Source organism: Cupressus sempervirens, chromosome 10, assembly GCF_028749045.1.
Source record: "Cupressus sempervirens isolate cs-2001-9-10 chromosome 10, ASM2874904v1, whole genome shotgun sequence".
NCBI lineage: Eukaryota > Viridiplantae > Streptophyta > Pinopsida > Cupressales > Cupressaceae > Cupressus > Cupressus sempervirens.
The window spans coordinates 326,366,270-326,383,285 of record NC_143127.1 but is presented as its reverse complement, the minus strand read 5'-3'; the positions used below and the strand labels follow the sequence as shown (position 1 = coordinate 326,383,285).

General features: G+C 34.5%; 1 protein-coding gene across 1 annotated transcript in view; it reads left to right on the top strand.

Moving 5' to 3' along the window:
* The window catches only part of LOC149533942 (putative mitochondrial import inner membrane translocase subunit TIM21), a 173,383-nt gene extending 167,866 nt beyond the window's left edge, over positions 1–5,517 (top strand). Inside the window, exon 8 of the mRNA XM_089804299.1 lies at positions 4,786–5,517. Coding sequence (XP_089660425.1) covers positions 4,786–4,944 — 159 coding nt within the window. The 3' untranslated portion in view covers positions 4,945–5,517. The remainder of the gene's footprint in view (positions 1–4,785) is intronic.
* The last annotated feature ends 11,499 nt before the right edge of the window (positions 5,518–17,016 follow it).

Below are 17,016 nucleotides of genomic sequence, written 5' to 3'. Positions count from 1 at the left end.
TATATATATATATTATAGCCTTCCCCTGCCGTCCCCTGTTTCGGAAAAAAAAAAAACCATCCCGGAAACCTGTTTCCCCGTCCCCCCATCCCCTCGTCCCGGAAACTTGGGGTAACATTGTTTTTTTCATCCATTTTTTCATTTTGCTTCTGCTACATGTTCTTTTTTCTATCTATTTTTTCTTCCGTTATCAACTTTGGCTAGCAGTGCTATTCCACACTTTGTGTTTTGTTTATGTAGCTTAACAACCATACCATTGTCGATGCCTCTAATGGGAAGATAGTTGTGATATTGCTATCAGGGTTCAAGTGTATAGTTGTTTGAGTCAAATTCATTGACCCATATTTCATGAGTAGTGTTTCACACAAAACCATATCTCATGAGAATGAATGGAATACTTAGCACTCACTGCATCTAGGTGAAGATGCTTGTTTTTGCCAATAAGATCTTGTAAGGCACAACAATTTTAATTTTGAGACTATTGTTGATTAGATGTTTTTGGATTCTTTCTACTTGCCTCTATTTATGATCTAACACGCTTCTGCTGCCCTCATTTCTAGCTCTAGAATATGTACTTCTCTTCTGTCTGTCTTTTTTTTTATTCCACCATTTTAAAGTCTTTCAGCATACCTTGTTTGTGTTTTCTTCATTTGATTTTTTGAATTTTCTATGTGCTTTAGAACTTCATCCTTCTATAAATCCAAAACCACTTTTGTCAAAAGTAGGCTTTTGTACATTGACAATCTCACTCAAAATTTCAGCACATTTTTCACTCTTCAAATTTATATTTGCTTGTACTGCAATTTTATCCAATTGCATCCTTAGAGAAACAATTCAACCTCTAATTTTTTGCAGTTTTCTTCAAGTGGTTTCTTAATTCTTCTATAATTTTGTGAGGTACTACAATCTGAATTTGCAGATCTATAATCTTCTATTGAGCTTCATCAGAAGCTTGTGATACTTAATCTGATGATTCCTTGTCATCTTGAAGCTGCACCTTCAGTGTAGAATATCTCTTCTTAAGCTTCTCAATCTCATCATAAGCAAATAAAAGCTCTTCTTTGACATCTATTCCATCTTCTTTGTTGGTCTTATTTCCAAAATCTTCCTTTTGATCATTGTTTTCTTCTATTCCCATGAGAAAGTAGTTCTTCTCTTTCACTAGAAGAACCTCCATCACCGCCTTTTGATGAGCTAATGTAGTCTTTAGACTAAAGACATTTTAAATTTTTTTGAAAATTCCTCTTCGCTCTTGAAAACCCTTGTTATTGTACCACATTTTTTCTTCACTCCGGCTGCCTTCTCTCATTGCATAAGACGTTTGGATGCGAAATTTTCTAACTTTCCACATCTGAAACACTTTAAGTATAGCTTCGCTTTGTACCTTCCTCAACTTTTCTTCATTCTTCTCATGAAGAGCTTCATCATCATTTGAATTACTTTACTCATTCTTTTCGTGAATCAATTAATTTAGCCTCCCTTTTGGTTGTTTGACCAACAATTCTCATCTCATATGCAGTTAGAATACAATCCAACGCATCCTTTAGTTAGATTGTATGATCTTGCATCTCTTCTATTGCTGAAACCTTTGCATCGAATTGTAATGGGCATGACCTTGGAATTTTTTCAATAACTTTTGATTTTTCAATCTCTTCACCAAGGTCTTTAGTAGTGTTCGATACATCATCCACGTGAACTAGATATTGAACAATAGTTTCTTCTTCCATTTTGAGGCCTCCAAACTTTGTTCCATAAGTTTCAAGTTTTGCCTCAACATTTTCATCTCCTCTATAAATTTTGATTTTTTTTCCCACATCCCTTTTGCAGATCTATAACACATTACTTTAAAAAAATTCAGATTTGGAAAGCCCGCAAATAATGACATTCCTGGCGTTAGTGTTGTATTCACTAACTTTTTACCAGCAGCATCTGTTGGAGCAGTTGCTGGAGCTGTGTAACTGTCAACTGCTGATTGCTAGGTTTCAAATCCAAGTGCACTTAAATATGTCTGCATCCTTATGCTCCATAAAGCATAATTTGTCCCATCAAATAAAGGAGCTTGATTAGCGGAAAACCCATGCCCTTTATTACCAACCATTGTATGGTTAAGATCTACCAAAAGCTACTTGAACTAAGATAAAACTTCTGAATAATTCGAGAGTACTCAGGAAAGTGTCTCAATATTTGAGCTGAAAAATAAAGCGACTGGCATTATAAAAAGCTATGCTTTTCTGTCGCAAATACAATAAAAGTGAATTTATGTAAAACATCAAGCAAACTACACATGGATTAAAACAAAAATTTCATTGAAAACCCGTAAGGGAAAAAAACTATGGCAAAATAATGCTTTTATTAACAGCATTTTAGTGCAAACCAAAGGATCAAGGTTCTATTACATTCTTACGAGTGTATTAGGTGAATCTCTTAACAAAGTGGTCCTAACAGGCCTATTGTAAATCTCCTAACAGAGCACTCACTTAATTGTGAAGTTAAATCCTTTTGTAAAAGTCGACTTAACAGTCTTATTAATTTTTAACAGAGCTGACTCCTCACTGGGTAGATCATCAAAAGCGATCAAATTGTAGCCCTAACAGGCACTTTGTTACTGTAGTAGTGAAGATTTTGTTGGTGCCATCCCCTCCGCAGTTTTACCTTCACCTTTGAGGGTTTCTGTGTTACCAAATCCTGTGTCATCTGTTGATTACTTGTTTATGTGTTTATTCGTGCAAATAGATGGTAGATCTGATATTACATGATGTTGAATGATTAAGGTTGAGGCTGAGGTGTACGGTGAATCAAGTTTAGTATGGTTTATGTTTGAAGTGGTAAAAGTTTTAGAGATCTTGATTCACCCCCCCGCCAACACCTCTCAGCATCTTACTTTCCCATTAGATTTCCAATACAGTGTTGCTGTTTTGATTCTTAAATTAAAAGATTTGTAAAATATCTTGGGTGCCCAAATCTGATCATAAAGCCTTGTCAAATCTGCTTATATATTTACATAAAATCTTTCCTTTATGTCACATCAAATCATTCTTTTAAAGACATGTTAGATCTTTCTTTTTGTGTCCCATCAAATCTTTCTTTTTATGACATATATCAGACTTGGTTTATCTTATCATATCCTCAAAAATTTATCTTTTTCTTGTTTACTCTTAAAAGTGATCACCAGTTTTATGTTATTTGCTTTCCTTTCTTTTCTTGGCAATGCTTACCTTCTTTTAGCAAATACCAAACATTAGGCCAATTCTTTCTAACACAGCAGCATATTTTTTCTAAGAGCAATTTCTTATTTTCTTTTTGCATGTATCAAGCTTTACCATTGATGGTGTGAGACATGTCCCAGTGAAAATTTGCTTGTACAGATAAATACAAGTTTACAGTGAATGCTCACAAAAATAAGCTTTATGAGTTTGTTTGCATAAATTTTCAATGAAACTAGCTCCATTTTAATTGCTCACTATGCAAACATTATAAGTTCTTGATGTTCATTTTGAAGTTTTTCAATTTTTCTCTAGAATGCATTTACGCATTATACAAGAATCACTGTTGCCTTTGTAGCTGTAATTTGTAGCTTTATTAGTTTGCTTGAATTACTTTCTAATTGTTTATTAAGAAAACACAAGTTCTTGATGTATCATTTCCAAGGTTGGCAATTTCGCTTACAGGCTGCGTTACACATTAGTCGTGAATCATTGATGCCTTCATGTCCATAGTTTGTAATTTATTCTGATTACATAATAGAGATAATCATTGTTATGCCCAATCTAACGAGAACCTAGTCTAATAAGCTGACCGGTGGATTAATTTTAATTTCCAAAAAAACAAAATTGTTTCACTGAAGCTCGGATGAGGATGGGTTGGGGAATGCCTAGAAGTCATCTGTCATGTGATATGCAGGTATACAAGGAAAGTTCATGTAGATGCCCTTGAGCAGTAAATCTTGCATTTATTAATTTATATAATTCGTGGAATGTTTCTGTCATTCTTCTATTGGCAATACACAAGGGATGATTTTTGAAGGTCCAATACGTGTCTAAAAAATTTCCTTCGAAAGAGCAATAATAGTTCAAAATTGAAGTTTTATTTCCTTTGAAAGAGAAATAATATTTCAAAATTGAAGTTTTATTAGTTTGCTTGGATTAATTCTCAATACTACTAAGGACATTCTAATTGTTCTTAAGGTGAATGTAATAAGTTCTCAATGTAGTATTTTCAAGATCTGCAATTTTGCTGCAGACTGAATTTTCACAAACTATTAACAAATTGTTGATGTATTTCTATTATTCTTTATGAGTTTCCAAGACGGGTTGCTGGGACATAGTTTTGGGGATGGCAACTTTTTTCCCAGATTTTTGGGACATAGGGAGGATGAATAGGAAAATATCTTAAACCAAAAAACAGCTGAAATTTGAAAAATAAATACATTGTGCACATTTTGTAACAACAATTCACTCTACCCTGTTTAGCTTTGTAGCATTATTATGAATTATCTTTATGAGATACCTTTTCTTTAAGCACCAAATGGAGCAGATCATCCAGCCCTGAAATGTAGATGTCCCATCCAAATCTGTAAATCCTTTGTATGTCTGGAATGTTGGGCATGTCATCCACATCCCCGGGGACGCATTGGCATGGAACACTGCTTTTAATGTTAAACTTGAAACTTACTATCATTGCAATAATTGAAGCATTATTATACTCAATTTCAAAAGGGATCTAATCTTATAGTTGGAATAATTATTTAAATCAATATGTCTGAAGCTCGTGTATTTTTTTTTTCAGGTGAATTTTCACATCCGTGGTCCCCATGGAGCTGGTAAAGTATACAGTGAAATGTTCAAGGATAAAACAGATAAGATTTGGAAGTTTACATATTTAGTTGTGGATATCACATCACCCACCCGGACACAACTGATGTTGGAATCTTATGTTCCAGCATGATGTATGAGTAAAATTTGGTATGGAAGTTTGGTGTTAATATGGTTGATTAGATAGCAGATTTTTCATTTCTCATGGAATAATAACAATTATTATATATCTGTCAACTCACAGGAAGATTTAATTTAATGACTTTTTAGTTTTTCTATAGATCCTTTTGTTTTCTCATCTCCTTTAGGGGTGCGGAAACATGATTATCTGTTTACAATTTTCTACACTTGACTCTTTCTTAGAAAAGAAAGACAACCCATTGCTGAAACATAAGGTGCTCGAGGGAACAAATTCCTCTCATTCTATTTATTAACATTTTTCTTGTCAGTTTACTACAGTGGATAACTCCGAGCCACAGATCTTGGCAGGAATTACCCTGTAGAATGTTTTGATTCACTTCCGATTCAGTGAGAAGGGGACAAAAGGTTTTCCTTTCTTTCAACCCGGATAGTTTTTCTTAAAATCGGGTTATTTTCTGTAGCCAATGAAACTGTTGCATCTCCATTAAACTACCAAAATCCTACGCACTGAATGTGTAATTGCATGCCAATATTGTCAATATTACAGTATGTTTTTGCTTGTTAAGGAGCCTCTTATTTTAGTGCTTCTATGGTTTGGAAGACTATTATTGTATCTGCAAATTACTGTAGGTTCATTTTGTTAAGTTTTGCTTAAGAAAAATGATTGACAAATTCTGAGTGAGCTTTTTATGGAGGACTCAACATCAGTTTGAGGTTGGCTCTACACTTGATGTTAGAGACATTACCTTTTGAATATTTGATGGCTACACCTTTGGTTGTTATTTTCTTCCTTTGTCACAGGTCAAATTCAGTGGAATTCTATGCTAACTTAAAACTTGTACATGATATAACAGTTTTTAATGAAAATTTTACTATAACACAAATTTACACCATATTTCTAAGACTCGGATGGCCTGAAACAGAGGGATGCATTTTCGAGATGGTAGGGGAGAGGAGCCTTTATGAGAAGGCAGTCGAGGTCGACATTTTTTTTTTCAAAAGTAGGTTTTTAGAAAGGGCCCCTAACCCAATTTTTGCATTACAATAATATTAATGCAATGAAAGCCCAGCCAGCAATAAGGAGCAACACTGGGGACCAAACAACACCAAGGCTGCATCATAATGGCAAACAATGAACAAAGGAGCTAAATAAAAAGCACAAGGTATACTATCCAAGGACCAAAAGAGACCAGATGAGTCAGTGCAGTTAGACAACAAAACTCCCGAAGGAGCATTGATCATTCCCTTCCATTTGTTCTTTGACATAATTATTTTCCTCTGCTCTTCTTCCCTTTTAGAATACTACCCATGAATCAGGTTGATGTGAATGACAGCTTGAGAGCCTCCCTCAAAACTCCACCTCCCTTTTTCTTTATTAGACACAGTGACCTTTGCACTTGGATCTTCCCCCACGCTACCCAAGGACCAAAAGAGAGCAGCTGAATCAAGGCAGTTAGACAACAAAACTCTATAGGGAACATTGATAATTCCCTTCCATTTGTTGTTTGACATAACTTTTTTTTCTCAGCTCTTATTCCCTTTTAAAATACTACTACCCTGGCATCAGGATGATGTGAATGACATCTTGAGAGCCTCCCTTAAAACTCCACCTCCTTTTTCTTTATTAGGCACAGTGATCTTTGCACTTGGATCTCCCCTGCCACTATTTGACCCAAATTCCTTCTCTGCTGTCAAGTCTTCTAGAAGGGCTTTGCAGACATCAACTTAGTATTAGCCAAGCACATCTTGAGTGTTAGAGAAGGAAAAACATGTTCTCTTTTTCTAGAGAAGTGTTGTCTGCTGTCAAGTCTTCTAGAAGGGCTTTGCAGACATCAACTTAGTATTAGCCAAGCACATCTTGAGTGTTAGAGAAGGAAAAACATGTTCTCTTTTTCTAGAGAAGTGTTGTTTTCTCCTATTTCTTTAGCATTCAATTGTTACTGACTAGCTTTGTGGCAACTATGGAAAAATAGAAGAGACTTAAAAGACAATCCATTGTACCTATTCACTGAACTTAGAAAGTGAGGAAAGTTTATTAACACAATGAAACTTTAAAAATAGAGATTAGTAAAAAAAATTCAAATATAAGACATTCATGTACGTTATAGAATCATATAATGTAATATTGTAGCTGAATTGAGAACTCATGAGCTGGCATACTAACAATCAAACTTTCAATGCCTAATCATTTCCAAGTGCATATACATAATACGACAAAACAAAAAGGCCAAAAATCTACGAAGTATAAAATGACAAAATGCAGATTATGTAAGACCACTATTACTTTGCCTCTACTTATCTTTAGCTAAATCAAATCAGAGATACTTGTAACTATATTTGAAAGAAAAAATTGACTATAGACATAACCACAAGAATGCACTATTGCCCTTTGCATTTCAAGGATCCATCTAAGAGATCCACTCCACATGTCCCTATGAAGGAAGAAGACAAGGGATGCATAGGAAATCTTACCTCTCTCAAACATCTACTAAGTTTCTAATTAAAAACACAATTTCACATCAATCATAAACAATTTTCAAATAGTGCTAATTTTTGGTTGGAACAATAAGTTGAAGTTGAACTACCTATTGATAATTTCAATTCTAATTATATAGCATACACAAAACAACAAAGCTTGGGGAATGGTAGACCTCTCTTCAAGTACTATCATCCACAAGGATGCAAGCCCATAATCCTCTACATTTAAGGGTTTAAACACTCATGGAATCTCTCTACACATCCTTCTGAGGAAGAATAGAAGGCATGTATATGGAATCTCTATTCCAGAAGATATCAAAATATCTAATTAAAAAACACTGCACATCAACCACAAACTAAATGTTTAGAGATCATTTCTGTTTTCACCAATAAGTTGAATTTTAACTATGACCACCAAGCTAAATTTTAATTGTGTAGCATAGTAGTTAAGATATTTATATTTTGGAATGTAAGTTTTGGAGCATGGTAAACCTTCCCTTAAATAACTCTATTGAGAAGTATGCAATCTCATTATCCTTCACATTTAGAGGATGATTACATATACACAATCCTTAAGATTTAGAGGATGATTACATATAATTTATCATATTGATGAAGAGAAGAAGGGGTGTGTAGGGAATCCCTTCATTCTCAAACATTACAAATTTATAATTAAAATATAATATTCAGATTAAATCTAAACTAATTTTTGAGAAAGTTTAATTATGTTTTGCCACCACCAATAAGTTGAATTTAAACCACTACAAGTAAGCTCAAGTATAATAATCTCACATAAAAAAAATTCTATAAATTTGTACCTTGGAATGCTTGGAACATGGTAAAACTTAAATAACTTTGTGAATGCAACTCTATTAGAATCGAAATTTGAAGGATGAAACACTTGTAATGTCCTGCTTGGAGATCCTTGGAACAAGGATAAATAAAAGCCATTTAAAAAAAAAAACATGGAAACAAACACATCAACATGCAATCGATCAAAAGATTGCAATAGAAGACTTAATTACAAAATCCAGGCAACCAACGAATCTCCAAGTGTCACTACTTGCTAACACATCCAAGACCAACTATGAAAGTTAATGCAAATTAGAAACAAATGATCTCTGACATGTCGAGACCTAGGAAGGGGTGCATCCCAAGAGGATACCCAAAACACCCTTCCACTCTCAACCAACAAGTTAAGAGATATCTGTGGCTTGCTCGAGCAGGTTTTTGCAAGAATCATATGACACTTTTCCAGTGTCGTACGACATTTCACAGTACGATTGGGTGATACATTTCCAGTATTGTGCGAAACTTCTTACTACTATTAGGTGACACTTTTAGGGAGCATGTGATAGATCTTACTACTACCGTGCGATACTTTATCAATGTCGCACAATATCACTCACTACTGCCGTGCTATACTTTACAAGTATCGCATGATATTTCTCCTTAAGGAGTGAGATACTTTTCCAGTATCATCCAATGCTGAACTTTTGTCGTCCAGGTTTGCAAAGAAACAACTCGATGAGCAATTTAATGGGGAAACAAGTTATAAATTCCACACCAGGGGGAGTACCGCATCCACAATAATCGAGGCTTGAACACTCGAATGAATGCAAAACAACTAATCATGCTAGAAGGGATGAATCAAACATCTAATCATCTAATTCATAGCATGTAGTAACAATGTGGGAAAATAACATCGCAATAACATACTTGAGCATAAATCAAATATTATGACAAGTTAACACAACCAATGAAGCCACCAAACTAACAACTATTGGGCTCGCTCCTCCCATCCATAATAACATCATGAGACCTCAAAGGCCCTAGCCATCCCTCAAGTATGAATCTCAAATTGCCAACAAGATAGTTGGAGTTGTTTCATGAGATCATTCTTACCAATAGTATCAATAACAATATAAGGGAAAAGTACACCCAATCATGCTAATCTATCAATAGCAACACTATCCCAAGCAATGGTAAGGAATCTCATCTAAACCATAATATACAACATAATAATAAGAAATGCATAAAGAAACAACTACTATCATCTAAACATGATATCAAGTGCATCCAAAGCAAAACATAAATCACAAGGAAACATACTCTGGATACACCTAAGTACCAAGTGAATATTCAGCATCGGCCTCAAACTAGAAATAGACCATCTTTGTACATTGGTCCCCAACAGTGGTATAGGTAGTTATGCTTCCCAACCATGTGGAACCTGTAGGCCCACTCCCGTCGTGCTGATGGAAATAATGATCTAGCTACAAACACACATAAAACGTACATCAATGGTTAACACTCACACCTAACAGTTAAGAGGACTGAAGCCAAGATCATGAGACAATGCATTACAACATGTCCTAGTTAGAGGATCTATGGGTCAACTATGTAGGGACTATAGTGGAGTGTAAGTCGTTTGGCATTGGAAAGCCCAAGCTAAATTGGGTGCGGAACGAATCCTTCAGGAAACCATCACATCGGTGTGGAATGAATCCCTTAGGAAACCACCACACCATGCCTTCGGGGATACCGTACAGGCATTCACTTATTTAAGTTTTATTACCCATTTATTAATTTAGTTATCAATTAATAAACTTCTTCATGCTACCTTGTCGGAAAACAACCAGGGTATACGAGAGAAGCCACTCCACACGTCTACCCTACATACCCATGCTCATATCACAATGAGTGCCCAAAGGCAATGCAAGTTCCCAAACCAACCCCAAATGAACAATCCCTCAATCGCCTTATATCCTGGAGTTAGGGTCTCGCAAGATCTTGTCAAACAAGTGTACGTGCTCATGTGTGGGCACAACCAACTACATGAAATAATCAAGTAACCAATGCAAGGGTTGGATATGAGAAAAGCAACAATCAAAGATGTACAACAATCTCACTCAACTGGCCTATATCTGGGAGTATAGATGCAACACACATTCCAATGCAAACATAAATATGCAACAGTGGTCGGATTGACCTACCCAAAATCCATGACCAACACCATGCCAAGAAAATTGGGCGACACAATTCGAGGCGTAAACCTCAAAATCCCAATGTTGACGAAAATCCACGAAAATAAAATCCATTTTACCCTTGAGTAAATGAGCCACATAAATCCAATAAAAATCGGGTTTGAACTCTGTATGCAAAAATGACTAGCATAATTGTGCAAAACCCCAAATCCCCATCCCAAAAAATAAGAAAATGCTCATACTCGCCCAACCAAGTAGAGCTAGCAATTTGAAATGGAGGGGAACACTAGTTCTCAACCTCGTAACAAATGTCTACTAAAAAAAAGAAGAAACATAGTTGAAACAGTAAAACATGAGAGCCCTACCTAATAGCCAAAAGGGAAAATATGGAAACCCAAGCAGTAAAATAAAAACCTTGCAAAAACTGTTGAAAGTCATGACAATCCAACGTCTCCTTGAGCTAGATCTAATGAGACTAACCTCATGATGATCCCACACCCGTAGCTCCTACATTGAACAAAACAATATTTCCCTCTTGAAGAGGATTTGAAATTTGCTCTCAATTTTCTGTTTCAAAAAGTGAGAAGTGAGGAATAAAATTCTTTTTTGGATATCACTTTTCAAGTGAATAAAGAATTAGGGTAATTAACTAGATCATTGAGTTAAACTCTTAAGCAACCTAACCAAAGACAGGGTATTCCAAATATTTGAAATTCAACTACGAAAAAGGTGTCAGGAATTAAATTATTTAAAATAAAGCCCAAAATTCCCTTAAACTTATAAATCACAGAATTCTTTAATAAATTTTGTGGCAAATGTGAACCTCTAATTGCACAAACGTGCTCACTGGTTTAATCACATAATTCAAATGAGTCCGGATTTATTAAATCACCAAAGGGTTTAATTTAATCAATTAAATAGGATATGACAACCATATAGGGACGACATTGGCTAGATATGAACAATTGAATCACTAACTCCATATGTCGCTGCCATGGACATAAATCTTGCACACTAAACAACATGATCAAGTGCAATTGCATATAATAATTTAGCCGAAGTTATAAATGCATTAAATCACCTAATTTAACCATTTATTTAATTGTATTGAAATTATCCATTTACATCACTCACTTTCACATAAACCATCACAAAGCAAGAATGAAGTAAATTTTTGACAAGTCCAACATATAAACACAAAGTATATGTCCAAATACATAATAACTAGATATCATCATAAAATATCGTCATATCCAAAAGGCATAATCATGCATACGTGATCAAATTGAACATCATAGTAATCTAATATCTATGATATTGGTAATCAAAATATAACATCTGACCATCAGGTCATCTCAAATGTAAAATAACATGAGTATCAAAGTATCTCGCAAGCCAAAATAGATCAAGGTACAAAATGCAAACACAGGAAGCGCTACAATAGTTACCAAGTCTCTTTACACATCCCTACATGGAATACAAGAAGGGATGTGTAGGGAATGTCCCTTCACTCCCAAACATCTCATAAGTTTCTAATTTTTATTTATTTATTAGTTTTGAAATGTATAACTTAAGACTACGACAACCCTCTTGTAAGTATTTTATGTTGTATTTAGTATTATTATCATACTTTAAGCAAAATTGCTTAGAAGTATATCTTTTTTAATTCAATTTTATAAAAGATGTATCCAAATAAAATGTCTAGACTCATTTGCAAGACATATTTTACTAAAAGGATATCATGGAGTTTTCCCCAGAAAAAAGACATCCTTTACAAATACCACTAATGGTGAAACTCACATGAAATACCTATTTGGAATTCAAGTTTGAAAGTCGACTATGGCATACAAGAGACCCTTGGATATCAATCTTTATTTATTGATTTGAATTTTTGGACATTTTTTTTTGTGTGTGTACGTGTGTGCGTGTGTGTGTGTGTTCCATATGGAAATCTTCATGATAGAATTAGTATAAGGAAGGATTTTGGGTTCATTAAGACTCCTAGAAAAGGAGGAGGGTTTGGGACCAAAAGAACCCATGAGTCTACAACTTCTTCTAGCTAGAATACTATAGGTTGGAGTTAAAGTAATAAAGATAATACAAAAAGAGAAAGAAGATACACAAAGAGGTTGAAAAGAAGGCATTCAAATCCAAATTGTATTAACCAAAATAATGATATAAAGATGTGATGGTTAAGGATCTTACTATCAAATCAATAAATGTATAAAAGAAAGATCACATAAAGAAGATCTAACTAGACGCGTACAATGTAAAAAGTTGATCAAGATTGGAAGGAAATATAGCAGCAAAATTAGAATGGAAAAGAAAGAAGTCGAGTTAACCAAAAATGTATAGATAAACCTACGCACACTTATGTAAATGTAAGGCAAGAAAGAATCTAATACCAATATCAAAAGAATAAGTGTAATAAGCTGGGTTCACCAAAAATGTTCTCTAACTATTTATCAAAAAGATTAAAATCCTTTTCTAGAAGCCATCTTGACCATATTGAAATCCCCACACATAATCCAAGTTGTGGGTGACAACGAATCAACTACCCATTACCACAACTGAGGGATTTTAATAGCATCATCGAGAGCATAAATAGTAATGATCCCAAAAGTATGATTATTGATTGACGTGAGGACCTAGACTGATCTCTACATTGAGTGTGAGCAATGATCAACAATAGAAGATTTCCAATGAGGAGAAATCATAGTAACAAATCCTATACCGTGTTCATGATGAGAAGAAAAAAACAAGTCTATTCAGCCAAAAAATACATGTAGAAGTTAACATGAATGCTATTAACATCTTGAAGACAAAAATCACCAATAGTAGAGTACATGTAGTGGGTATCCCTAAAATAATACTTCCTAGTAAGGTTAGTTATACCTCGTGCATTCCATGAGATTAATTCATAAGTCAAATGCCTCTATAACATCCTTGTCCATAAGAGAGGAGAAGTTTGTTAGAAACTTGAAAGTCATCATGTTTGTTGTTGTGCTAAAATATTAACTTGTTAACACACAATAAACCAAACAACTTATAGAACATAGGAGGAGGTTAATGTTGAAAACAATTGAACAATTGTATATTGTCTTTGATGTTACACAAAATGTCATATCTTTACCAATCAGTGTATGTCAAGCTCACTCGGGTGATAAAGATAGTTTCTTGTGTTTGTTGAGCATTTCAATGTTTGCCAAGTTCAGAAGATAGTGTCTATCGAGTTAAATTCGAGCGTCCAAGAGAAGTTCATAGAAGTTGAGTGTTAACCGAGTTGACTCGGTTAACAAAGGATAGTTGGATGGAACTAATGCTAATCGAGCTCACTTAGTTACTAAAAGAAGTTTGTTAAGATGCAGTGTTAACCGAGTTCACTTGGTTAACACAGGAAAATCATCTTAGTGTTAGTGTTTATCGAGTAGGGTCGGCTAACAAAGGATTTTCTTATTTTGGCATATTGAGTTTAATGGATTTGTTTGTTGGTTCTAGCTGATTCAGGAGATGAATATTAATTATTCTAGATTGTATTCAAGTTGACTTGACAATGGTAAATGATATAAGGTCAAGTTGAAGATTGAATGTGTGGAAGATAAGAAGATGCTTAGAGGAACTGAATTAGAAGGATAAGTAGAATATCCTTGATGGGTGGAAAAGATTAATCTGATCAGGAAGGATCAAGTATTTGAGCCAGAATTAAGATCTAAAATCAACAATACAGTTGCATCAGCAATCAGGTCATATCATTTTTACTTTCTAACCATTGTAGCAATGTATCAAATCCCTTAATTGAGTTGGCTTAACATCAATTTGCCAAATCCTCTAACAAGGTGGAATTTCTAGATTGAAGTGTCTAAAGAGCTTTGGTGCTTGGATAGAAGGTTTCAAGGACCTAAGCTAAAGATCAAGATGTTTTACAGGAGAGAGATTCCCAAGTTGAACAAAGATAACTTGGAGTCATGGCAAAAAACTTATGAAGTTGCATCTGGCAACCATCAGTGATTCAGGTCTAAAATATTTGAAGCTAAGTATAAGACTCCTATTGGAACATTGACTGTTGAGGAGATTGTTGAAAAGAAAAATCATAACATCATGATGATTGACATTGCATCAACTCTTAACTATGTTGAATTTGATGAGGTCAAAGGGTGTGCTACTGCTCATGAGATGTGGGTAAAGCTAAAGGATATCTATGGACGTGATGATAATGTGAGAAGAGCCAAGGAATAAAGCTTGAGAGGCCAGTTTGATCAGATGAAGATGAGAGAGGATGAAAACATTGCAAAATATGTTGACAAAATCAAAGCTAGTGCTAGTGCAATCAAAGCCTCTAGAGGAACAATTGAAGATGTGACAGTATTATCTATGCAATCAGAGTGCCTACTATTCAAGAGATGAGATGTGATCCAAATAATATTATAACCTTGGATTCTCTAGTGGGAAGATTGGCATTATTTGAGCTAGATAACTATGATAATTATGTTCCTAGTTCTAGCAATCTTGAGTCCGCATTTGAAGCCAAGTTGTCACTTAAAAAGAAAATTGCAAAGTCTAAAGACAAACAATCAGAATGTGAAGAGGAAGACAGTTTTGACAGTGATCTTGAAGCCATTGAAGCATTGCTTGCAAGGAGGTATCCCAAAGGAAAAGGAAAATAGAAAGGTAAAATTCCTCTAATCTGCTTTTCTTGTGAAGAAGTTGGTCACATTGCTACAAGGTGTTCAAACAAAGAAGACAAAGATGAAAAGAAGAATAAAAAGTATAAAGAAAAGAAGGATTTCAAAAGCTACAAAGACTACAAGGAAAAAGGTAAGAAATCTTGTTTTATGGCTAAAGATTTAGATAGTAGTGATGATGATGAAATAGTTTATATTGTTGTGAAAAATGAATCTGATAATGAAGAAGATAAATGACACTTATCTCTCATGTTAGAAAAATGATACATGGATCATTGATAGTGGTTGTTCTCATCATATTATTGGTGAAAAGACAAATTTTGAACATATGGAACACTATGATGGTGGAAGTGTTAGATTTGGAAACAATGAACCATGTTGCATAAAAGGAAAAAGGTATTTCTCTAACCAGTGAACTCATATGTGATAATGCTTATTGGGTTGAAGGATTGAAACATAATCTACTGAGTGTGGCACAGTTGAATAACATTGGATTCAAGGTAGAATTCATGAATGGGAAGGCCAAGCTACTAGATGGAAAAGGAAATCTAGTTGGGTCCGATAAGAAAACCAAAGTTAACTTATTCTACCTAAATCTTAGTGAAAGTTCATGTTTTATTGTCATGTGAACTTTGATAACTTGATCAAGAAAAGAAAAAAAAAGAGAGTAAGAAGTATTTTTAGTTTGAGGAAACCTGATATGGGCCTATGCAAAAAATATCAAGTTGGTAAGTAGGGAAGACAAGTTTCAAGAGAAAGAACTATCATTCTGAAGAAGTCTTGGAGCTTGTTAACATAGACCTTTGTGGACCTATTGGTGCTGAGAGCTATAGTGGAGATAAATAATTTATTTTATTGGTTGATGATTACTCTAGACCAATGACAATAATGTATCTGAAAGATAAATCTGAAGCTTTTCAAAAGTTTAAGTGGTATTTGGCAAGAGCAGAGAAAGAAACATGAAAAAAGCTAAAATTTTAAGATCAGATAGAGGAGGTGAATTCATTTCTAATGAATTGAATGAATTCTACACTGAAAGAGGAATCAAAAGACAAGTGTTAGCCCTTGGTACACCTCAGCAGAATTGTATAGTAGAAAGAAGGAACATATCAATCATGGATTGTGCAAGAGCCTTGATGATAGAAAAGAATGTTGCAATCAAATACTGAAAGGAAGCAATTAGTATTGCAGTTCATACCTTGAATAGAGTACAGTTGAAGAAAGACTCAAATCAAACTCCTTATGAACTATGGTATGGCTACAAACCTAATGTAAGTTACTTGAAAGTATTTGGTAGATGTTATATTTTGAAGGAGACTAGGAAAGGTAAATTTGATGTCAAAAGTGATGAAGACATATTCCTACAGTAGTAAATTTGGACCTATTTTTCAATGCGATGGTGGTCAAAATTTTGATAGTTAAACATCGAAAGTCAATGTTGCTAGAATGGCGTCGAAATTTTGATACACTCCATAGTCGTTGATGTATCAACGGGAAGATATGTCGAAAATCATCCACATCTATGTCACATGTTGACGCCAGACAAGTAATTTGAAACATCGAACTATTGACGCCAGCCAGAGATGATTCAATGGGTATGTTATACCATTGATGGCAAACCCGTCCAACTATCGACACAAACCAAATATGATTCAACGAGTTTTTCATACCATTGACAAAAAACCACAACAAAATTTCAACAACAACTAGAGTTATCAAGAAAAATGAAATATTCTCATTGTATATCAGGCTAATAATGTGCTAACAAAAATGATCAGAAAAAGATCAAAATGATTGATTTGGTTGGAATCAACACACTAAAATAACTTCTATTTTTACATGCAGGGATTGAGAGAAGCTAACCTGATGGTTTTATGGATTCTTCTTATAAGATTGCAAAAACTATCAATTATAATG